Source organism: Aythya fuligula, chromosome 3 (assembly GCF_009819795.1).
Source record: "Aythya fuligula isolate bAytFul2 chromosome 3, bAytFul2.pri, whole genome shotgun sequence".
NCBI lineage: Eukaryota > Metazoa > Chordata > Aves > Anseriformes > Anatidae > Aythya > Aythya fuligula.
In genome coordinates this window covers 60,758,616-60,784,617 of record NC_045561.1, presented here as the reverse complement: position 1 = coordinate 60,784,617, position 26,002 = coordinate 60,758,616, and the positions used below count along the sequence as shown (strand labels likewise).

The following is a 26,002-nucleotide window of genomic DNA, read 5'->3' as shown; positions in this document are numbered from 1 at the left end:
ACATCCCCTGTTCTCATTTTGGCTTGGCATCCTGAATTATATCAGCACAGCGTTAAGTATTGCACATCAAAGCTGATGAACACTGGCACACCACTACAGTATCTGGAACACGAGCAGCAATAGAGCAGCGCATTACGATATGGAGGCAGGGTGTTAAAAAACAACATTGTGACTGCAGTTCCTCCAGGCACTGGGAATGCAGCTCAGCGTTCAGTCAGCCTTGACTCGGACTCAGCTTGCTAAGTCAGTTAAGACTAGTTTAGTGGGAACACAGCCATCGCCCAGCGTTACAAAGAACAGCTTTATTAAGGTTCTGGTGGCACATTAACAGCCTCCCCATGTCAACCTCGCCACGTGATCGGTTTTCTGCTTGCTGGGCTTGATGAAACCCAGGAGTTCCAGTTCCGAAACCGCTCGAATAAAACGAGCGCTGGATGTGTCAGTCAAGGAAACTGAAGACACTTTTAACGACGATAACCAACAGGGACACCATCATCTCCCAGAGGGGAAGATTGTTAAGTTATGGTAAGCATTGATTACACAAAATGTGTTGCACACTAAAATTGTTGGAAAGAGCATGCCTGGCCTCCGGAAGCACAAATAATCTAAACAGTGTTTCTTTTTGCTACCTGAAAACAACGTGGCAACAAAGGAACATTCCTTTTCACTTGAAAAGAAGCTTTAAACCTATGAAAATACTAATTTTATGTCTCTCTGAAGAATTTCCACTTATGCTCATTGAAAGAAAATGGGGAGCAAGATCCTTGCAGAGAGATTTTTGGGGGGGTTCATAGAACAGCAGAGGTGCAGTGGCACAGCATCACCACATACACAAACTCATCCTCATACCGCTGTTCAACCCTGCGGCAGCACTACTGCTGTAGCCATGAGTTGTGGTCCCAGTGCCCGTCCTTCAGATCCTCTGAAGCGAGAATCAGGACCGAGCGAGAAGCAGGATGGATGTTTAGTGCAAGCCAGGAGCCTCAGCTCTGAGGCAGCAGAGCTCATGGTTTCTGCAGAGACTGCTTCATAAGCATTTCCTCTGCTAATGCTTTAATTGTCCCCATAAGAGTAAACTACCAACTCTTTCCATCTCCTCTCTAGGTCACAACTGTCCTGCCTCTTCCTCAGTAACGCTCTCCCCCTGCATAAGCAGATGTACCAACTCTCAGATGATTTAACTCAGAACAGCTGCTTCATCTTGTTTCAAGCTCCGTTGCTTCTATTTCAGATCCAAAACGCTCCTCTGGACAAAAGCTGCTCCCTTACCTCACCACTCCCAGCCCAACTATTTCACATGATCCAGTTCTGTGACTCTGCGCATAAAGACTGCTTGAGCCACTTAACTAATCCAGGAAAAATAAGACATCAGTGCACAAAAAGCTGCATTTTAAAAATCCTGGTTCACTAATCCCATAAGCATTTGAACGTCAAATAAATTTAAGACCGAAGTGAGAAAGGATACTGGATAACATCATCCACCTGGTCTGAGGAAGGTGCATCTGCATTTGGTCCCTCGACTGCTGTCACCACAGTTGAGAAAGCCTAGAAAGGGAGAAGCAGCACAGATTTAACACATTTCATGAACAGGCAGAGCTGCGTGTAAAATAACGAGCTCTGAGCTAATCACCGTCACTCAGGGGGAATGAGATCTCAGAACGGTAACTCTGACAATGTCAGTTTCACAGCAATCCAGAGAGCAAGCAAGGTCACACATTACCAGGGAAGGCACACAGAATGAAAGAAGGTGACTCCCTGAACTCACGACTACATACAAATACACTTCTGGTTCCTGACCCGTTCTCAGAAAAAAAAATTCAGAAAGCGAGAGTCTGTAAACCATCTGGAAAAATTAAGCTGGCTGCAGAGAGATCTATAAAACTGAGTGACATCAGGAGGCTGGATAGGGATCTGAGGTGCACTTTCTCTTCCAGTACACAAGCAAGGCAGCAGCAAATGAAGCACATTCAGAGAAGAGGGGTGTTCTGTGCACGGCATGTAGTGAAGCTCAACAATTCTTTCCCACAAGCTGCTGTGGTTCCTGAAAACTTGCACTGCTCAAGTAATCCAGTTAGACTTCATAAAATACAGAGAAAACATTCCAGATTAGGAAATAGTGGAACTAAAACATGGCTGTTGGGAAGTACTCAGAGAAATGTATCATCTTGATGCACATTCTCTTCTTATACTGCCCTTTGGCCATGGTATGAGACAGGGTATCGGGCTTGACGCTTTGCTCTTCCCTAGCATAAGCATTCTGCCCCAATGCCCCATGCTTCAGTGGTCTGTTCAGGCTTCCCTGTCTCCCTGAAAGCGTCATAAAATATTGAAAGGGGGAACAAGGTAGCTTTGCGAAGCGTAACGTCTGATCTGCAAATGTGAAACAGAAGAATTTCATCACGGAGTAACAATGCTGGAAATAAATGATTCACAGCAGGCGGGAGGGAGGACTCTGTGGGCTGGGGCTCTGGAGACACCGTGTTCTTGTGCAGGAGGGACTGGGGCCGGCAACGAGTTGGTTGTTGAGGGGCACACCAGAAAAGCAGGCACACAGCAAAGAGGTAAATCAGGAAAATACTGGGAGCAGCTGGAGGCACTGTTTGCATCCTTACGTACCTCCAACCAATCAACGAGATTGATTAATCTGCCGCACTCCAAATGGAGCTTGTAGACTATGCATATGTCAGGGGCTTTATTAGAAATGCTTCCTCCATCGCTTCTCAAAGCTTGACTCTGATGAAAGACAAAGGCAGTAACCCCAATCAGTTCTTAATCCTCAACAATCTATAAGGCTAGATTAAACACTGCACCAGGAAATTCACACGGTAAGTATTTTAACCAAATATTTACTGCTTGTGTGTTTAGTGCTAAGTTGGTGGTGCAAAGAAATAAATAGAACAAACAAACAAACAAAAAAACACACTATTAAAAAAAAAACAAAACCAAACCACAGCTCTCCTAGGTACTTCGCTCCTTGTGGTCCTTCTACCATCTTTTCTACTTACTCAAATGATTCTCTGCTTGAGCTTTTTCCTGTTTCTCTAGAGAGAAATATTCTGTTCTGTGGATTCAGGAAAAGAAACCTCTCATGATTAATCTCAGGCCTTACAAAGTAAGGCCCTCATCCCCCCTCAGAAAGGAAAGTCTTAGCAAAAATCTGTCACATGGGCTAAAAACCAGAATTGTTTCTTTCATCTCAGAGTTTTATCTTTGAAATGCAACAATCATTTCTCTGGCTTGAAACTCAACACCTACAAAGGCAGAAGTCTGATTTCTCATAAACTGTACTGTGTCAGGAAATCCAGGTCATCAGCACCAAACCATTTACTGTGTAAGTAAACCAAAAACCAAAAACCAAAAACCACTGGAGCTAGAAGAAAGTCTCCGCACGGCTGCAGAAAGTTATGATATTTCACCTCAGTTCATAATTTTATTCAGTTTTCAGTCTCACATACTCTTAAGAAGCCAGCTCCTCTAATAAAACAACTTTGGATCATTCCTTTCAGTTCCTAGAAATTTTTACTAAAATGCTCTTATATGGCAGTAAAAATACACCAGCAAACATGCCAGACTTGGGAAGTCTATAAAGCCCTAGCGCCTAGTCCTACCTTCATAAATAAAAGCTTTTCAAGATAGGAAAGAAGGTTGGGCAAAACACACAACTTTGATCAGGAATCTTTAGCTTATGTTTTATCTATCTCAGTTCCTGCAATTTGTGAGGCTCATGTTCAATAAAAAAAGACCTCTCAGATGATCAAGTCCAACCTCATTACTATGCTACCAACTAGCAGAGGCGAAGTTACACCTTCTGGGGGATCTAGTGGCTCACCACTACCCACGGGGGTTGCCCTACACTTCTGTCCTCTCTGCTACCGCTCCTAACCCCACGGCTTCCAACCACTCACCTTGGTGCTAACTCTGGTGCTGCTGGACACTTGGCATTGAATCCTAATCTTTCAGATTTTGTTTTTAATGCCAGCCTAAAGCTTGTCCGTTCACAACCTGAATCGGTTTAGGAGAGCATCCAGCAAGCACCAGAGCAACCTCAGTTGTCCCTGGAAGGAAACTAGACCAAGAGGCAGGATGCAGCAGGGCTCACTCCTTGAGATCAATGTTACCCCACGGTCAAGAACAAAATTTGCATGACCACCTAAACCCTGGGAAGACCCAAAAATGACATTTCCTTGAGCTGATACAACCCTAAGCAGTGACTTGCTGATATTCCAGGTTATAACTTGTTGTGTTTTCATGAGATCAGCGAAAACAGAATTGTACTTCTTTTTGTGTGCATTGTTTTTTCAGGATAAGTATGCTCTTCGGTTTGGATTTAGCTAAATAAATAACCAGACTAGACTCTTGTAAGAAATGCATCACATTATTAATCATTTGCTAGTACTCCACCGAAGCAGATCCTCTTCGGTCCTATTCTTGTGGTAGGAACAGCTCTAAAAAACCTTGCTCTGGTCACATCCCAGGAAAATACAAGCCATACAGAAGTCACAGGTACAAGCAAGAAAAAGATTTGACTCACACGGGTTAAAATGCTAAGCAAGGTACTCAGCCAATACTGCTGCTACTAGAAACTATGTCAAAACCTTCACAATTTACTCAAACATCAAAAACATGTTGAAGTACGTCACAGAACAAAGTGCAGGATGGCAGAGGACTTTAAGTCCTGTCAGCTCATCAAAGAGAATACTCATTCAACACGTTAGCACCTGGATTTTGCTAACTTTCCTGATCTTTACATTTTTTTCTACAGCATAAGTTAGTGATGTTCACATTAGGTTTCCTCAGTGGTAGTCCATTTGCTGCTAACTGCGATTTTCACAAATCAGACCAAGCAATTTTAGACAAAGTCCTGCACACAGCAAAACCCTCATTCAAACAGGGGCACGGTGCCAACAAACCCAACACAAACTGGGCTGTGGATTTCAAAGACCGATCTTTATTAAGCTTGGTTTCTGGTAATTAACTGTTGGCTCCGATTCAAGTACCACAGAAACACACAGATACAGCTATAACCAATGTCTTCTTCAAAACTGCAATCACACTTTTTAAGAGAAATGTCAAGGCACAAGGATAACTCCAAGTAGCATACATATTCCATATGCTACAAGCTATATTCTATATGCTACAATCAAGGATAAACCAGAGAAATGTATGTTCACTCCTGCTCCAAATCGTGTGCTTCTCCTTTCTTCCCTTTCACGGGTCATCCCAGGAATTTGATACATGAACGAACCAGGGAAGGGGCTGTTTTTCTTCTCTAGAAAAAGGTCAGGCTCGCTAACAGAATCAATGACAATCCTTTTCTTGGGCTCAGGAAAGACAGGATGTCAATACACAATGGATACTGAAATTAATGTAAAAAGAAAAGGACTCCTTTAAATATGCTTGTATTTAAGCTATTGTAAATTTCCTCACTATGCCTTCACCTCACAGCGAGCCTACACAGTGAGGCCTCAGCACCAGCACTGCAAAGAAAGTCTCTGGAAAAAGCCCCTGACACAATTTTTTTCCCTTGGACACAGTCCTCCCATTCATAATGGAGGACAAAATGACTTTTCTGCTACATCTATAGAAGATCACAACTAGAACAGGCTCTGGAAAACAGCTTTCCCATATAAAACTCTTTCCATAATCAGCCTCTTTATTTCAGCCAGCCAGATTCCCTAGCTCTTAGCAAAGTCCCCAGTTGCTTATCAACACGGCCGTGCTGGTTCTCTGCAAAACATCTGAGCACGTGCCAAGCTTCATGAAACAGCAAAACTAAGACTTGAACATCATCCTCGTGTACAGCCTTCCGAAACTACTCCAGCTCTGCAAACAGCTCACTGGTTTCTTACCTTCAGGTAGGAGTATGGGTTATTCAGAGCCGTGTGAAGTGCAACCCTGGGGGCAGCGTTCAAGTGCTCGCGAAGAACACTGGCTGTGTTGAAATACACTATCTCATGCAGCGTCTTGTGGTCTGCAGGAACAAGGTAATTTCTGAAAAAGCAACATGAGGTACGGGGCGAGGAAGGGAGATACAAGCTTTACCTTAAGGGAAAACAACAGAACTTCACTGCAGTCAGAGACTGCGATAATGTATTTCAACCAGTACTGACAAATCTCCCCCCCCAAAAAAGATGAACAGGACCAGAATCAATTTTTAAGCAGGGAAGTCAATAGTTAGCAACTCTGCATCTGAGGGATTTAACTTGGAATTCTAGGTGGGCCAGACAAACTAAAAAATAAGGGCATAAATGCTAACACCAGCTAGGTACTCTACTCCACAAGTCCTACTGATCCATCTTGAGGCCATCCCTATCTTCATATTTGAAGCTTTTTTTGGGCACTTCTGTTAGCTTCTCTTCCCCCACCCATGCCAACACAGGCTTTCAACCTGCCACCTCCCTTCACTAAGGCTGCACAGTTAACAAGTGCCTTCATCTCTTACCCCACACACCCCAAGCCTTGCAAATTTTCATCCACAAAGCTGCCTCCAATACCTTATTCGCTATGCCTTACTTGCCAAAAATGGCTAGGATATCACACTTGGCATCTAGAGTTTCATAAATAGAACAGACCAGCAAAGATTAGAGTAAAAACTCTTGACTTTATTTCATAACATACACCCAGCCCTCCCCTCAACTTCACTCTGCAGACAAAGTAAGTTTGTCAGTTTATGTGCCAATTACTTCTAACCTATGGAAAACAGGTTGTGTTTTTTTTTTCAGAGTGCTCAACCAAAGGAAGAATAAGAAAGGGGAAAGAAAATAGTGTACTTCATACCACAAGGACTAAGACATAATTTTGACAAGATTATTCCCATGTTAACTTGTTAGCAAACTTTCTGTTTTAACTTACGATGCAAATTAACACAGGAATATAAAATAGAGAAGCTCACCTTACAATGCTGTCTATATAGTCAACAACTTCAAAACGAAGCATTTCAAACTTTGTCAGTTTCTTAGACCGCCTTGATTCCTTCAACTCCAACAGAGTCTTTAAAAAAAAAAAAAAAAGTGGTGCATGAAACTACCTGGGAAGTAATTATTCTCCAGAGAACACAACGTGTATGTTGAACATGTAGAATTATTTTTTGCTGGCATGTCTTCACTAATGATGATCCCAACTGTGATCGTGCAGCTATTTTTATTGAAGCCAGTGTATTCAGTTCTCATACTTGTAGGAGTTAGGTTAAATCTTCAAGCCTCAAGCTTGAAGAAATGTGGGTTAGGCAGAGTGGAATTTACAAGTTCAACCCAAAAATACAAACTAATTTGCACTTTAAAATCCTAGTTGCTATTATTTTCTATTCATCAGGTAGGACTGACATACATGATTGTTACTATTCTTTCATTTTGAAGCAAAGTTAATATCCGTAACTGTTAGGCAGAGCTCCAGCTAGCAGGGAAGAGCTAACCATGGACAAATACACCTTAAAGATTCAGTGAAGGAACTAGTCAGTAAAGCCTATGTAGGCCTGACCTTCTGAAGATGATAAAGGTCTGTCTTCTTCTGGAGCTCCTTTTGTGACGATACGGACTCATCTCGTTCTTGGCAAGCTTCTGCTACTAGAACAAAAGGGAGATTTCATCTACAGATCACAGGTAAAGCTCTGACCAGCAGTAACAATCATGATCCATAAAAGCTTTCTGGTGACCTACATAGAATGAGCTGATATTTTACTGCTTTCTGAAGAGGTGTCAACATCATTAAAAATCATCACCGTAACTCCCTTAGTAGGAACCGAAAAGATCTAACAGAAAACGGCAACAAAATTATCTTTTGTAGTTGGTGTTTCAAAACACATCAGTGAATAGGGCAGGACTGCAGACTGGTGCCAAGTTTCAGCGTTACAGAATCTTGATTTGATCAGTATCTTGCAGGGCTGATCCATTTCTCCAGTTCTGGAGAAAGAAAGCTGACTAGCTAGAACTAGTAACTTCAATTTTTATTGAAAGTTATGAAAATGCTCAGGCCCATGGTATCAAGTAACTCTCCCCTAAAAGCTCAGAAACAGTACTAAGAACTGAAGAGATCGTTAAAATGTACGTTTAAAAACAACCTCATCTTTTTCTCAAACACTCAACGTCAACAGTACCCATATACAAGCACACACTGCACAAGTCCTGGAAGACCTTTTCCTAACACATTCACTAATACATTTGCCAATTCATTCTTTCTTCTTCTGAAAAATAAAAATAAAAATAAAAATAAAAATAAAAATAAAAATAAAAATAAAAATAAAAATAAAAATAAAAATAAAAATAAAATGATGCTATCAGAGTAACGTCAAAACAGAAAGGCTTTTAAAAGACCTCCAGGTGAATGAGCAGCAGAGACTTACTATCTAGCTCACTGGAATTTTATCTACTGTTTGCATTTAGTTAAAGATTTCAAAACAGAGAACTTCCTCTCTTCACTGCTATAACTTGAGGTATTTTAAAAATCAAATCCTTCTGCTCAAAATAGATTGAACATATTTTCTTTCCTCAAGCCTCATGTTTTGCTATTTTCCAATTCATCAGAAAGTCTTGAGAAGATGGACTGTTTTTAGAAAACACACCACCACTAACACAATATTTTAGACTATCCATTCACCAGAAGGGAGCTTTGGGTACCTAGTATTGTTGGCAGACGTCTGAAAACTTCTGCTAAAGATCAACACAACCAGAAACATACAGGAAGAAGTCACCTAACTCGGCAATCTATTCATTTCAGGCTTATTTTAATTGCCCCACTCTTGCTTTTTGATAGTACCTTAAATCCTTTTTGAAAACGAAGATCACTCTGTTTTAAAAACTTCTTCAAATCAATATTTGAAATCAATACCGCCCTTCTTTTTGTTTTAAAGTTCTGCACATCTCTGAATTCCTTGATTATTTTTTTTTCCATTTTGATTTGATTTTATTTATTCCTTCAAGGTAGGAGTCCTAATATTTTATCCAATACTTCTTTTATCCAATACTTCTGCATTTTAAAGTGTTTCTTTTCTAAATTAGATGAACCTTCCTGTTTTCCAATGCAGTTCAGATTCTTCAGTGCCAGCACCTTCAGTGACAAATACAGCCTCTTCGAAAGGATCACCACATTGCCATACCACAGCCCCGATATGTCCTCGTACCGTGGATAACCACATACAGGGGCTCGACAGGTTACAGCACGGCAGCAGAGCCAGGACAACTGACAGTGGGTGTCCTTGCTTTCATATGAATCTAACTGAGGGCGCGGGTAAAATAACATCTATACAAAACATAGAAATAGCTAAATCTGGATTAAATACTTTCCATAAGCAAGCCTGCTTCTACTTATCTTTCAAAATCTGTTTTTACTTGTTAAATGTTTTTAATGATTGCAACATCTGGTAAAATGCTCAGAATACACATATGACAGATTTAGTGAGTAATGTTTGCTGATCTGTCCAATTTCTTATCTTACATCACTCTTCTGTATTAGAAGAGCAGGAACCACAAACCAATAAAACAGAAGTGGCATATTTGTGCCTGTGTATTTAAAAACAATCCTGAAATGTTTGACAACTTGGTACAGTACGAGAATATACCACAGAAAATGATACCCATTTGTCCCATTATAGAACAGCTTCAATTTAATCTGCAAAGGAACGTATGATAATGCACACCCACCTTCTAGTTTCTGAAACTGGGTCAAGAACTCCTTCAACTTCTCTACTGTCTTATCAAACTCCTTTCCAGGAGATGACACAAGAATTTCCACACATTTTTGAAGCATGGTTACCAAATCACACTTATTCAACATCCTAAAAGACACAATTGTTGACACAGAACGATGAAGTGTCTTTCAATGTCCTTAGCTGGAAAAAAAGATGGTAATTTGAAAAAAAAATCCTTTAAAAAGAGAAAGCCTCCAAAATTTCAAGCATTCAGTCTTGCTGTAATTTTTCTTGATGTCATTATGATTAACAAACAAATAAATCCACAACAATTCAACTTGGATAGATGTCAGAATGCGTTCTCAAACTAAATTTAAATTACTGCCTTCTGCATTTAATTGGTATGAATTTAGCCACTCTTAAAATCACAGATTCACTTAGGTTGGAAGGGACCTCTTGAGATCATCTAGTCCAGCCTAGCCTTTACTTAGTCCTAAGGGCATTTTATAAATGTCACCATTTCAATGCTCAGTTTCATTCACAAGTTATCAAAGCAAGTTCTTAAGTGAACTACAGAATCAGTCACTGCCCCAAGCCAGTATCTTTCCACATGCACTCCCATCACTTTTCATGCAGTGCAAGAGATTCCAATCAACACACCCAGTGGTTCTGAACTATCTCACATTCCTAACAGCTGCAGTTACTCACAGCCCTACTCAGCTTATTCTTGTGCTTTTGCTTTGTCTTTAAGAAGCACAAAACAAAGATGCTAACAGTTTAAGGATTGCAGAAGACTGCAAAAACATGGATACACAAAGAAGGGACTGTAACACAGCAATGAAACGATGGGAGTAGGTCTCATGTCAGCTACCTAAACATTGTCTCAGAGTTTCAAGGATGCATCAGTAAGAGTCTAAGGTGGCTTTGTCGATGTCTGGAAGGACAACTGCAATTCAGGCTGTAGCGTCTGATTGGCAGTTGATTTTTATCTGATTTATGGTTATGGATTTTCACAAGTCAACAGTTGCTTTCAGATACATTAATTTTGTACAGAAAAGGAGCAAGAGCTAACAAAATGAAAAGGTGACCTTGAACACAGAAGAGTGGTCGTTTATTTTAGTAACATTTTCCATTATTTATCTTAGTAGTATTATTCAGAAAGAACCTGCAAATTCTAGAAGAGTCTTGTCCTGGATACAAGAGCCTAGAGAAGAACTTACCTGGGCTATGAGGCCCAAACAACTTGCAAAAGGATGTTATATATTGAGAAACAGAAAAGGCTCCCTTTCAGCTTTTTTTTGTGCCTGAGATTACTGCAAGGTATTCCAGGTATCAGAGAAAGTTATTAAGCAAGGAAGATCATCCAGAGACATCCAATAAATGTCTCTTATTACTCAGCGATGAGTTATGAAAGAGAAGAAAGGAAGCCAGGACAAAGTCCACAGAAACTCCCTCAGAATGCTGAAGCAAGGATCATTTGAAGAAGGGATAACAAGTGAACAGCAAAAGGACATGGAAGGGCAGGACCGTGACAAGCAGCAGTACGTGCCCAATGACATCAACGATTCGAAGGCAGGAGCAGAGTATCAAGACAGAAGATAGGTCAGATCATCCTCAAAAGTTTTATCACTTAAAATCTTGGCCAGATGTCCAAACCAGTTAGACCCCTAGAAATTAATTGTTTGGCGTGTCATCTCACAACAAACAGGACTACACTTTTAATATGCACTGAGAAATTATATAGCTAAGTGAGACACACCAACATTTCTCAATTATCTTTCTTCTGATTGGACTGATTACCTGCTACACCTCACGCACTCTCCCTCTCCCTGTGATATTTTCAGGGCTCTAGAAAACTGGCTTAACGTAGAGTAACTACTTTCCAGATTGCTGAAGATAGATCACCTGAAAAATTAGTTTTGAGGACAGCACTTCTGGATGAATTGAAGGGATAAAAGCAGTCTAAGAAAAGGCTGAAGTAGAGAAAACTAACTAACCAAAAGCAAGAAAAAGGAACTCAGGGTTCCTTTTTGAAGAGCAAAAGTGAGATCACGTTGCAAATTGAGAAATAAGCTGATCAAAATGTTCTCAATTTTTACTTCCTAAATGAAAAGAGATGTGTTCCGGAAAAAATCAAAAAGAATAATGGAAGGGTGAACATATGGAATACCAATAGGTGGCAAGGCCCCCGGGAAAGCAGAGATATTAAGGAACAGTCAATAATTTCCATAGGCGAGCATAGGAAGGTGAGGGGGAGACTGTGAGTAGAAGTACAAAGATCACATTTTATCATTTTCTTCTAAGAGACAGCAGCATGATACTACGCAAAAAAAAAAAAGATCAGAGATGAGAAAATGAGTGTAAAACAGAGAAAGGAGTTAAAGAAAAAGCTGAAAAAATACAGTCACAGCTAGAATTCTAAGTATTTTAAGGAATTTTGTTGAAGGAGTTAAGAAAATGACAGAATACCTGAATTAGAAAAAACAAAATGAATTTATGAAAGCAATAACCCTGATCACTGCTATTTCTTTTCTACCTTTTATTTTCTACCTGGTATTATCTATTCTACCCTGAGCAGTGCTATTTCTATCAGAACCTCCATAAAGTGGGTACCAGGATGAGAGAAAAAACAGGAGAAAGATATACTGGTAAGAACAAAGAGGGAGCAAGCCAGAATCTGATGATAGTATCAACTAGGAGGCAGGTGAATTCAGAGTGGAGGAAAACAAATGAAACATAGGAGGAGAAAAGGGAGAGGCAAAAATGACCACGAGTTACTAGAGATTACAGAACAGACAGTACAGGAAAGCACAATGACACATTTGTAGACATGGGCTGATAAGTGATTGAGCCCTGTCAAGATTCAAGAGAGTCAGAAAAAAATTAAGAAGGAATGACTGCAGAGATGGCAACTCAAGCAAATAATCCTTTCAAAGCAATGAGGGTAAAAATAGAGCAAAGTGATGGTGTGGGAGAGAAACTCAGTACGGCGAAGGTACAGGATGGAGAGAATGCTTCTTATGAGTATGAGCCCAGAGAGCGATCCTCCACCCAACACTGACACGGTTTTTCTAAGCAGTTTTCCTGTCAGACATCAAACCTCACAAGGCCAGAGGCTCTTGCGGAGGCAGTTATGGTAACAACTGTTGTATCAGCTCCCTGTGTGACAGAAACAATGCATTATTTGAATGAATGCAGCCATCAGGAAACAGTCATTTGCCATGAGAAAGCATGTTCAGAAGTCGGAAGCTGCAACACTGCAACTGAAAGGTTTTCTATTACGAAAATTGCCTTAGGTGACTTTTCTATTGTAAACACAGATGGACAATGCAAACGTAAGCTCTCCTAAAATCCTAAGCTCACAACAGCACAAAAAATTAGCCCAACCCCTGTACAAACTGGTAGACATGCTTATGAAAAGGAAAAAAGCAGTAAATAAGAAAGGCCTCAACTACTCATTTGGAACAGATTCTCATTTTTAAGAATGGGTCAAAATTTAGGCAAGCTAAAACAACTTTGTTGGTCAACTGTTAATAAGAAGGCCTTAAAAAACACAGCACAATAATGTACTGAAAGAATTTCTAACACAATCATACTTTAAAAGACAAAGTCCAACCGATGTTCTCATTCACACAAAGGCACCTTGATGCCTTTGGCACAATTACACAGGGCATAAGAGATTTTAGAATCTGGCTGAGTTTCACAGAAAACAGTAGGAACAGAAAATGAAAAAAGCCATTATACTTGCAAACAACCCGACAACTAGCTGCAAAGCTTCCAAACAGGTAGCATCCTCAGCTTCAAGTTCTAGGATAACAGATGACTGATATTCTATACATGTACAGTGGTATTAAAACAAAATGGAAAGGAAAAAATCACCTTGCTAGCTGAAGAAATGACTCATACTCCTCTGTCTCCCACACACGGTTTTCCAAACATGCACAGTGCAGCTCCCTGATCTGTTATGTGGAAGGTAAAGAAAGAATAACATGTTTTTTTTGTGTGTTTTTTTTTTTTTAAACAAGCAAAGCAATGGGGAACTCCTACAACAACCTTTTCAAAGTAACATGTAAATCCTTTGGAGTTTGTTTCCCAGAGATGCAAAATGACCACAGCAGAAATTGAAATTATTTAGTACCTTACACAACTAACTTGATGGAGTCTATATATAGATCACTCCGCACCAGGTAACTGCAGAGACCAGAGAGGAACTTGAATCAAATGCTCTGGCTAAAACATCTCGCAAATCTCAAATACAGGGACAGTTCAATCCAATGTTGTAATTAGGGCCAGACTCTAATAACAGTGTGTAATAGATTGAGAACTAACAGACAAATACACGTGCACAGAATAAATTAATTTTTTTTAGTGGAAGAAATTGCTTTGCATGAGAAGGTAGATTTAATGACATTAGAGCAATATGGCTATTAAGAACCATTATCACTGTTCCCTTGCTATCATTTTTTGTACAGGTTGTTGAAACTCAGTCTCATCCTCTGAATTTGACTCTTTTAGGTGGTAGAAGAGTACACATCGTCTGCAATACATACAGAGTGTTCCAGATGCGGGAAAGTCAACCTGCCAATTCTCTTGCTGATCTGTCCATCTGCCTCCTCCTACAAACTCCTTCCTGCTGACTGATGAAGTACCATCCCCTCCACTAAAGATAAGACGTGCTGTTTCTCTCTGCCCATAGCAAGAAAGAATCTGCCTCCGTTTGGGAAGCAGAGGGCAAACCAGCAGAAGAGAACATATAGAGAAAAGAGTAAATACTTGTTCAGATGCCATACCATGAAACAACAAAACATGCTTCACTAAAATGGAGTAACAGTACCTCACCTGCTTGCCTAAAGGATACTTTGGAAGCGAAGATGTGAAAACATGAAGACATCTCAGAACTGGAAAATAATTTTCATGGTAAACATTCAGGTCCTCCAGCAACTGCTGTACTGTTTCCTACAGTGACAGAATAATTGCTTTGTAAGTCATTCTGACAATCATTTGTTTAAAACTCTCATGAAGTACTTAAAATGACTCTGGGGTTTTGACATTCTGATGTGCTGTGACTTAAATCCCCGGTGTGAAATTACGACCACCATGTAGAAAAGTTCTATTTCAACAGTTCGCTGCAATCACGCTGCATATTTTAAACTTTACTTTCCTCTTCCATCTCACTGAAGAGTTGTTATTGATTAGCATTATTATCTTATCATTTGCAACTATATTTAGCTGTTGTTTGCCGTGTCATCTCACAACAAACAGGACTACACTTTTAATACGCATTGAGAAATTATATAGCTAAATTTATTCAAATCCTTGCTATTTGCATTTTTATATTACAAATACATTTTAAAATATATTTGTTACATTATGGGTGCTTCCTGCTTTTACTAGGAGGTATACATAAAAAGAAAATTTCATAGGAAAACATTCTAGAGTTGCTGCTTCTATGTGCTCTTCAGTTGGCTTGCTTATTCATAGATTGAGATCTTCAGAAAAAAATAAATAAATCATGTATTAGGAAAAAGAAATTATGAACTGCTGCTATTGAATTTACCAGATCGCACTTCATTATCACTGACTTCCCTTGGAAGGATATGCAAGACTTCTGGAAAATCCTACTAGCAATTTCTGGTAGCTGCATTTAAGTATTTTAGGCTTATTACATTTAAGTTCATGAATCAAAAAATCTTCTCCCATCTGATTTCAAAGATCAAAAGAGAAAAACAGGGCTGTCTACATTTTCAGTACCATTTCCATCAACTCAGAACATGTTATTCCAAATGGAGAGAAAAAAAAAACACGGAACAACAAAACAAAGAAAAAAAACACACCCAAGCCACTGAAATCCACTAAAATTAAGCTGAAAATACCGATACCAAACGTAAAACATATCAAAAAACCACAACAATAACAACAAACCAACCAAAAAACAAACAAACAAACAAAGTTACGTGCTGCTGGCAACACAAGGCAGACTGAAGTGGAAATATGTAAGTATCATCCTGCAGGCTGAAAGTAACACAGATACTTGGTGCTGCAGAGAGCTTTCCAATGTTAACAAAGGTTTGAGATGATAAAAAGCGTGAAAATGTTGCTCTCTGTAGACTTTTTATCTATTAAAAAGTAAGGGTCATTGGTTTAACAATTTAAACGCCTTCCAAGTCCCTAAGACAGACATTTGTAAGTTTATAGTTAGATTCTAAGTAGGATCATTAAAAGAAAAAAAAAAAAATCTTCACCATAAGAAAGCCGAGAGAAGGTAACAAGTTCTGTTTTATGCTGCTAAATCAATCTTATTCCCTCAAACTGCGAGCATTATAGCATCTATACTTCCCTCATCTGGTTTCTCAGATCAAAACTGATGAGGTTACATAAATTAAAACACAGTAAGACTACATATTTTGCCAAATAACAGAGTGGAAAGACAGTCTGTTTCCCTCCTTATTTCTGTTCTAGATGAGGTTGAAAACATTATCAGAAGGCCACACAACATACTTTCCATATAGATTGACATATTTACATAATTTTAAATGAAATTTGCCATGAAAACTTTCAGACAACATTGTAATTAATTAGGATGTAAAACTGCCGAGAGAAAATTCATTTAAACCCAGATTGTTTTAAGTATGTTGAACTCCTCCCTAAATTACTAAAAAAAAAAAAAATGTGGTAACGACATGGGAAGGAAATGCAGCTGTTGGGTTGCTAAGCCTGAACGGCAAGTTTACCTAGTCCTGAACGTGAACGGTAAATTTATAAGAAGTACAATTAAATTTATAAGCAGGTAACACTATCAGCTTGGCAATGCAGTAACAGTTCTATTGCTATAGCAGAGACTACAACTAGTGCCTTAAGGTACAATTGGTTGGGAGCATCATGTGCACATAAACACAAGAATTCCCACTGTTTTTTTCCCAAACTTCCATGGTGGGAATGGACTTACAAAATAAGGGATATATTATACTTTTTGAACATACTGATGGGTATTAAAATTTAAAGTAGCAGCCCATTAAATGGTATTTGTTTAAAGAAACAGCCATTGCTGCTCATTCCCACTCCTTCCTTCTTCCGTTCCTGTTATTTCAGCGGAAGCATTTATGCACCTGCAGAGGGAACAGGCTGGGGAAATTATTCTGCAGAAACAAAACAGCAGAAAAAATCCACATTTTGGGTTTTTTTTTTTTTTTTTTTTTTTTTTGGTCAGGTTACTTTAAGTTGGATTATTTCTCTGATTATATTCATGGTGCAGCCATGCAAGCTGTTGTCCTGGCACATCTGCTGAGGTGTGAATAAACAGCATGGAAACAGCAATAGCTTAAGCTATTTTTGACACTGAAGACTGCAGATCATAAAATCCCATATAAATCATCTTTAGCCTTGACTACTAGAATCGCATTGCACTCACAAATTTGTCTGCTCTCTTCCAACCATTAACAACGTTTTTCACATCTGAAAAAGTTCTTACAGACCAGGAAGACCTGCTAGGATACATTAACACAATCACAGAACAGTTTGGGTTGGAAGGAACCTTAGAGATCATCCAGTTCCAACCCCCCTGCCATGGGCAGGGACACCTCCCACTAGACCAGGTTGCTCTAATAATAATAGCCTTATCTCTGGTCGTACCATTTGCCTGACAGGTTAGCTGTACTTGAGGTGAAGTTAAGAGAAATGCATCTACAGGGAGTGGTTCAGCTAATGATAATTACAAACGCTTTTACTGTATGATGAATTCCTGAAGTGCTCACAACAATAGCAGTAGCCTGACTTTAATCACTTGACAAACCTCCAGATAAACATGCAACAAAGTTTTAATCCTGTACAACATCGAGTGTGAATGTGCACCATGGGACCCGGTCTGCCCTACTGAATTCAATCAGAGACTACGGAAGGGTAAGAGCTCATGAAGTAACCTCGAAGATTACTTACTCATTCTTCAACCACTGCACTCTCAGTCTGAGTAAGCATTAAAAGACCAGGCCATAAATAAACCTTGTAACCTTCTTTTTAAGCACTTTTATTTCTACACATAGCTAAAAGCTGACGTCAGAAAAGCTGTGCAGCTTCATATAAAGGTATACCCAGCAAGCCTAGAGATTTCAAATTCTGACTTGTGGATTCTCATTCTCCATTACTGGATATGAAGCACAGTATGCACTGTACAAAAAATGTTTTACAGATCTGTACATCTTAATCATATAATTTGTTATCTTTCACATAAGCCAATACATTTGGAAAGTTACTTTTGCTCTCCAAAGGCATTCTTAACATTTTACCTTTAAGAAACCGTCTGTTGTCAGCAGTGCAATCTGCTTCTCTGATGTTTGATTTTCTACGTACCTGGATGGCAAGGAAAAACAGGAGCATAAAAATTATGATGTAAACTGTGCTTAAAAGGTCATAAGGTTAAAAATTTCAAAACGTTTCTGCTAATATAAGGATTTACTTGAAAAGATTCAAAAAGGGACAGCCAGATCCCAGCAAGTTGAAAAGCTACAACTAAACCCAAGAGATTATGCTCCGTATCAGCTTAACAAGTTGAGAAGTGATTTATGGTTATTTGTCATAATAGCCTGTTTCTGTATTAAGTACAAGAGGAAAAAAAAAAAAGTCCAAACGATGCAACAGATTGCAAACCACATAAGCTGTACTCTCTATACCAGATGACAAAGGGTGCCCGAAAATATTTGGAACTGCCCTCCTTTTGATGAATTTACCCTTGTTATACAAACATATGCTCAAGTAGCCTACAGTTATCAGTTAAGTTTATAGGTTCCCTTTACCTTTTCCAATGCTGACTAAATATGGGAGTGTGCCAAAATTTATTTCCCCCTCTTACCTTCTAAAAGAGGGCAGCCTTCGAATGTTTTCACACTGATTATGTGATAAAGAATTTATTCTCTTCTTTACTTCTTCTTGATGGCAACACAGTACACTAAGAGGCTGGGTATAGAAATGCTCCACAATGCAGAGCTGAAAAAAGCAAGAACCAGTGACGTTAATAAAATTCATCCTCCCTGCTATGTCTACCTTTTAAGGCTTTCTTAATCCCTACAGTGCATGTTCTATAATGGTAGTAATGCCATTCCTTTAAAAAAATTCATTACAGTTCATATATATTCCGCAACTCACGTCACTACACCACACTGATTATTCAGTTTTAAATACAGTCATGTAACCACCTTTTTGCTCTGTGTGCTATTCATGTGCAGTACCTCATTGTTTCCCCTCCTGCAAAACCATAACTACAGCTTGTCAAATATTTCCTATTCATTTATGGAAATTGCTGCATTCTTTAGGTTACATATTCAGCTCTAATGTTCACAAATAACAGAGTACATTTCAAGATATGAAAAGCAACTGCAATATATAAGCAAACTTATCGCTTGTTCTCACTTCATCTTCTGTTTCATGTAGACAAAAAGACACTGCTAAATTCCTCCTATGCACAAATACAAATATGCTCTATCATTGATTTCATCTGTGCTGAATATTCCTAGTACCAGGGCCTTGCAAAACAGCAGCATATTTCAATCACATCCAGTCTTAAAAATCCAGCAAAACAGACAAACGAACCACCACACCAAAACCATTTAAAATTAAAACCAAAGGGGAAAGACATTTCCTGTCAGAAATGTTAACGTCACTCCTAGACATAACTGAGGTGGTCATCCCTTGTAAAATCACTTAGGAAATCTGACCTGAAATTGCTTTTTTGCACTTTACTTGAGTATTTTAAAGCACAAAGACACAGCCACACCCTGTGAGGGCTAGGACTTGTACTTCCGCATCAGGCCAGCGGGGAATCATTAAATTATGGCAACTCTTTCAAATAAGAGGAATTGAAATACACAGAAACCCCCACAGGTCTGTCTGAAAGAATGGGTACTACTGCAAGGATATTTCTCCAAGCCACGTGCAATCACTGAATCTTAAAAATGAAGAAACCCGAGACACTCTGAATGAGTAGGGCTGTAAAATGGCAAGTTTTACTAACAGGTTCCTTTGTGGCACCAATCAAAAAAAAAAAAAAAAAAACACAATTTCACCATCCTGCATTAAAAGATTCCTCACAAAACTCTTGTCCGCAACCCAGAAAAGCTACATAGAGACTCAGACATGGAAATACATCTAGATACAAACATAAGCCAATAAAAATATACTCTGCATGGACTTTTTATTATAAAGTTTATTAAAAATTAATAAAGTCTTCCACTTTGTCTTCCAAGAGGGTAAATGTAACCCTTCAATTGCTGCACAGCTGCTTGGAGCACAAGAACCATCTACTCTGAGGCACAAAGCAAGAGGCCCTAGAGCACCTATTTCTCTGAAAAGGTAAGCAGTGTGCATCCAGAAATTATCTCAGAAGAGTTCCAGCAGGAAGCGAGGAAGAGATACTGGTGTAGCCTACTCACATCAGGACAAATTCTGTTCACAGCCCAAGAACCTGGTACAGAGGAACAAATACAGGAACTTGCTACACAACCAACTGGAGAGTTCTGCCAGAGGTGTTGGAAGCCACAATTTAATCCATAGCAATAAAGAGGCCTTTCCTACCCATTAAGGCAGGTCACCTTTTTAAGTTCAACTTTTAAAAACACCTTTCTTTTGTGGCAAAATAAGCTAATAAACTGATTTTTAAATGCCTCCTTATACCTGGCCCTGTAAGTTTTTCTTTAAACCTTTAGCAGAGAAACACCCACCTGCTCACAGAACCAAGATGTTTTCAAAGGGCATTTTTTTCATCCACGTCAATCACAGCAAGAATGGGATCCAAAAAAAAATCTTTCAATGTCTAGTAATAACACTTCATTTTCAGCACCCATTACTTGAGATTTTGTTACCATCACCTACCTGAAAGCCTTTGATAAAATTCTGGACAGAAAAATCATGGTACAAGAATATGTTGATGAGAACCTGAAGAACTTTCTCACTCAGTTTAAGTGGAAACTGGGTTGTTAGAAGTACCTAAGGGAGACAAAAAGGAAAACATAGCCATAGGAGAAATTCTTTCCTTAATTCAATTTAGTAAAATTTCTAAGTACAATTTAATACAATTCTCAGCGTATGTTAACATGCAACTAAGTGAGTTACTAAATACACTGCCAACTTGTAAAAACTGTATTTCTACTAGAACAAATACCTGTGCAAAGACTTTCAGTTTATTTCAATACATTTTTCTAAGTTCTTTTTACTAATAAGCAATGTTTGAAGTTAGTTTTAGCTTAACGTTGTTTTTGTATTATTTTTTAAGTTACAAATAATAGAAAATAGATCTCTGTAACAACCAAGGATGTCACCGCTTTCAGCATGTTCATAAATCCTGCACAAAGTGGTATACCAAAAACCACAACGGCAAAGTGTCCGTATGAATTAACCATTTGGATAACTCTGCTAATTTTTGACAAGCAGCAGAATTAAAGCTGAGCTCATTTATTTTAAAGACTATCCTTTTCTGAACAAAGCCAAACTTGGATCAAAGCACTTGTCTAATGAAGATGTGGGAATGTCGAAATGTAATTGTCCCAGTATGTACGTACAGATGTGAATGCAAATCAAAGATGAAAGCAGGTGTCTATTAACGTAGAGAGGAAGCTCTTGGCATTAATAAGCTGCTCTGCAGTTATGAGTAAAATTTCCCAAATTCACAGCTCTCAGGAACAGATTCCATTCCAAAAGCTTCAGAAAAAACTTGTTTGTAGAGGCCACACATGTACACTGTCCTTGAATACACACACTCCTATTTAGAAAGGGAATTACCTTGTCAATTATAGTAGACAGGTGCTCCTTACAGGAAAGGGACTGGAAAAGCTCTATGCACAGCAGAGAGGAAACAGAGTGAGGAAGTAAGCCATGGATAATCATTGGAGATGTAGCGATTCCAAAAACCAGTACTAGAGGTAATTCATGGATATGCTGACTAGATCATGGGGTGGGGAGGGGAGAAAAAACGTTAATAGTTACATTATAGAAAATCATAAATAAAACACATTCTATTAATACTACAGCACTGAGCTCAAATGATTTACATGGAAGCAATGGACCAATTAAAAAATTTGTTGCCAGTAGTTTTGACGAGGAGTAAAAGGGGAAAAAGAAGAAAAAAAAAAAAAAGAAAAAAAAAAAAAAAAAGGAAGCTACTTAAATCCTTAAAGCCCTAAAGCAGAAAACCAAATTAAATTATATTTTAGGATTCAAATTTCAGGAAGCAGCAGAAAAAGCATTTTCAGTTATAGTATTGCACTGACCCTATCTTCCAAAAAAGTTATATTCAAAGCACTGAATCTTAGCATATGACTTTCTTTTCCAAAGAAATAAAGAAAAACGAGAGGAGACTTTGACAGCTAACAGTCACAAGAACATTTACAAATTTTACACAACTTAGTAGCAGCAAAATAAATATGAAACCTCTCTGAAGTTCTATCTTCCCGTTGTACTTTAAAAAAAAAAATCAGCTTCTCCAGATTCCATCTTCTACAGATAATTTGTTTTTAGTATATGCTTTGAGAACTGATGGCCAGGACTGAATGTTGATTTATTCATGTTCTCTTTGTTTTTATGACAGCCACACTTTTTGACCTTTCAGTTGTCATCCTACAATTATTTCATTTCTCTAACTCCTAAAAAGTCCTTTCTATGGAGTTAAATATGGGGGGGAGGCTTTAGCAAAATACAGTCTACTTTAAAAATGTATTTGCAAATAGTAGACCGTGACAGACCTGAACTAGACTATACTGCATTCCACATGCTCACGATGAGGTATCTATCCCTGCTACAAAATAAATAAATAAATAAATAAAAAATAAAGCACAATGCTTAAAAAACAATTAAAACCTCATCTTCCCCTGCCCTACAGCATAATTATTTTGAGATGATTATGATTTCTGTTTTTACATCTTGAAATGTTCCCCGGAGAACCCATCTGCCAGATTTAAAGTAGCAAAAAATTTTATTGCAGGCCTCACAGCAAGTGAAACTGCTCAGCCATTTTTAGAGGTGATGTCAGATGTGCATGCTGCAACTGAATTAACTCTACAGCTGCAGCTCTGATCCTACTGTAACTGAACAGAAGATGCTCTTTTTGGAGAGTAGCAGGGGTTATTGACTGAAATGCTGGAGATGATATTAAGGAGAACAGTATTAAGGAAGGACAGAAGCACCAGAGGTAGTCAGCTACTCATTACACATCCTGGTCAACACAAACTATATAAAAATCAGAGAATTTCTAGCACTTCCATTAGTAAGCTAGAAACCTTTAAACAGTTTACATCAGTTATCACAGATCACAGAATGGCTGAGGTTGGAAGGGACCTCTAAAGATCATCTAGTCCAACCCTCCTGCAGTTCTAAACAGTTGCAAATAGAAAATGGGTAACAGAGTGGAAGAACAAAACTTAAAGTCACATTACCTGCTGATAACTATGAAATCTTGAAGTACTTTTGTGGTGAAACTTTCCATATCTTTGAAGATAACCACAACTGGAGGAGACTGCCAGTGTCTGGAGGAAGTTCTTTTTTTGCTTGGAGTCTCAAAATCCGTTTTCTTTAAAGCCAATGGTTACACATTAATAAACAGAAGACAGTAAAATAAAAAGATTGAATCACGCGTACAATGTTATAATGCTCCAAAGTGATGTGGCTGACTTTTTTTCTTCATATTTTGTACGTATTTTGCTACAACTGTATGTATTACAAGCATCTAGAACGCAAATGTTCTTCTTTCTATATTGCATAGCAGGAAGTGCAAAGAATAAATACATTTTTAAAAGCTAAACAAACAACACCACATTCAACAAAGACAAGGATAGCTCTGTGGGACAGAATAAGTAAAAGTGTGTTGCGATCGAGGATAAAGATTTTAGTTGGGTACCTGGAAGTTGCCCATTTTCTATACATTTACACTGTAATAAAAACTGCAGGTACTCATTAAACTTTTATTTAACACACTGCTCGCAAAATCAGTTCTAGCTTTTATTCATGACAGAAGAAAATACTCGAATAAAACATCATTAGCTTTATTAAATAAAAGGATAAAAACCATTTACAGTTATTTTGTCACAGCTTTTCAACGTAGTAAGGGTTGCAGATGACACACTGCCACTAATAACATGATGATAACATGATAACAAACATGATGACATACAGCACTAAAATGGTGCCCCCTCCCCAGATGGCTGTTCTTTCTTGAAGTTTTGTTTTAACAAGCAAAACATCTCAGCGCTCCAGGGAGAACAGCATCTGGCATGAAGTTGATACTGCATTTTAAGCTTCTGGTTCCCATGTAAACATATCATAAAACAGTACTTTACCCAATTTCCAGAATGCTGACATTCATACCTCATCAGAAACTAACTCCACATCTGTTACAGATTTACTTTCAAATCACCTCAGTCTCGGTCGTTTCTTAGTATTAAATGAAAAGCTAACCTTTGGCGTTCCTTCACTACTGCATATAAATCTGAGGTATTCAATTTCCCTTTTAAAAGAATCTAAAGGTCAGACATTTTTGTAAACTGGTGATACAAAAACCAAAATCATACCTTTGTTACACTTTCATACCAGGTGATTAGAGAAGTCATTGAACAACGTATTCTATTCTGGGAAGTCTGCACGTAGTCGTCTTCCTCTGAGTCCACATCTACATAGCAGTTCATCAGCTGCCCCAAGAGCTTCTGCATCAGATTTTTTATACCTTCACAACACGTTTTTAGACAGACAATAAAGATGTGTTCAGTTAGTTGCCTAGAATCTTAGCACTTCCCCAACTCATGCTCTAAGAAATTTCCCCAAGTTATTATTTTTCACTTTTCTTATTATTCTCCTCCTCTCTCCAGGACGCACATCTCACGCTACATAATGCTTCAAAGTATTCATGGCATGAATGTTGTTAATGCAGTAAAATGTATCCTATTAAGTTGCTGAGATAGCAACAACTCAAGTTAAGATGGTGGCCCTGCACCTTTCCTGAACTCCCGAAATGCTATCAGAGTGGCCTAAAAATAAATGAAAAGGCCGATCAATAGCTTGGGGAATGCTGCTGAGTGATTCAAACCTTTTTATTTAAACAACCTTCTATATTTAAATAAAGAGCAGGGGAGAAATAATTTTTTACCCATTTCTTCGGTGTAATTAAGCAGATAAAAATGAAATGCATACATACATGATCTGATCAAAAAAGGGGAAAGCCAACCTTCAATATCAACATGCAGTACACAAAACAGCACGCTCTTGATATTCATAGTACAAATTATTTCAATCTTCGCTGTCTTAAACAGAACCAGACAACAGAACTGGACACCTCTTAAAACATAGTAAGCATTACTGTGATGTTAATGTAGGATTGAACAAATCTTTAGGAGGCGTTCAATATCCCTCCATCCTATTATTCTTACCTTTGGGGCAAAAACTAGTTAACTGACAACTTATTCAGACGAAGAAGCAAAGATACTGCAGTATTTACCTGGGCAATCTTTGGCTTGCAGCAAGGCTACATAAGGAGTAACTCTATTCTGAAGGACTTCCGAGAGACTTCTGAAAGTCAAGTCATGATCTGTAACATTTACACCTAGAAGAAAGACAAACTAAGTGCATTTTGCTGTGACTTGTGACCACAGTGACGGAACAATAAAATGGACAGAAGACAAAAAAACAGAAGATACCACAAATATTCAGGGAAGGAATGAAAAGCATCATATCATCTATGAGGTAAGATGAAAAACTAGCATAAGATTAAACATGCATATTCATACTGGCCAACTGAAAGGAACCGGGAATCACTTTAAGGATGGCTCATGTAGTACTTTGCCTTATTTTTTTTTATGAAAGATTTCTCAAGGGTGAAAACCTGCAGGGACTGGGATTGGTTTTCTAGCTTCCCTGCCTCTCATAACTGCCGAAGACATCCACAGTCATCTAAGCACCGCAGACAAAAAGATGAAATTTGCTTTCTCTAGAAAAGCAGCAGTGCAGACACCTGAGACCTGGATCCTCACGAGGCTTATGTAAGGGGAGGAATTACTGAGTTTCAGTGAAACACATTCTGAATTTATTATGAACTACTCAACTTTTACTGCCTTTGTGAACATTCTTAGTCAAACAAAGAAAGAAAAAGTCTCTCCAGAGGGCAATTCACAGCTTCTTCCACAGAAATATTCAAAGCAGGAACTTTCTGCTACCTACAAAAGCAGACTAACCTTCCAGGCTCTGTTAGTGTTCACATGGTAATTCTGCAGCGCAGGCCTAATTTTAGGTTACCTAACATGATCCAGTAAAAATATAATCAGGTTGTCTTGCACCCGGTTCAGGTTTAGTTATAAAAATTTGAAGCAAAAAAAAAAAAAAAAAAAAAAAAAAAGACTTCTGACCTCTGCTACTTTC

At 38.5% G+C, this 26,002-nt stretch overlaps 1 protein-coding gene across 2 annotated transcripts in view; it reads right to left on the bottom strand.

The window, feature by feature from the left end:
- Positions 1-287: 287 nt before the first annotated feature.
- The window catches only part of ORC3 (origin recognition complex subunit 3), a 35,232-nt gene continuing 9,517 nt past the window's right edge, over positions 288-26,002 (bottom strand). Inside the window, exons 5-20 of one of the 2 annotated variants that reach the window (XM_032185633.1) lie at positions 25,086-25,190; positions 24,166-24,317; positions 23,035-23,168; positions 21,386-21,545; positions 20,480-20,593; positions 18,465-18,598; positions 17,902-17,965; positions 14,462-14,578; positions 13,502-13,581; positions 9,636-9,769; positions 7,477-7,562; positions 6,893-6,990; positions 5,850-5,991; positions 2,617-2,733; positions 1,466-1,545; positions 288-430 (exon numbers count right to left, since the gene is read on the bottom strand). In XM_032185633.1, coding sequence (XP_032041524.1) covers positions 325-430; positions 1,466-1,545; positions 2,617-2,733; positions 5,850-5,991; positions 6,893-6,990; positions 7,477-7,562; positions 9,636-9,769; positions 13,502-13,581; positions 14,462-14,578; positions 17,902-17,965; positions 18,465-18,598; positions 20,480-20,593; positions 21,386-21,545; positions 23,035-23,168; positions 24,166-24,317; positions 25,086-25,190 — 1,823 coding nt within the window. In that variant the 3' untranslated portion in view covers positions 288-324. The remainder of the gene's footprint in view (positions 431-1,465; positions 1,546-2,616; positions 2,734-5,849; positions 5,992-6,892; positions 6,991-7,476; positions 7,563-9,635; positions 9,770-13,501; positions 13,582-14,461; positions 14,579-17,901; positions 17,966-18,464; positions 18,599-20,479; positions 20,594-21,385; positions 21,546-23,034; positions 23,169-24,165; positions 24,318-25,085; positions 25,191-26,002) is intronic. The other variant, XM_032185635.1, reaches the window with a different exon arrangement.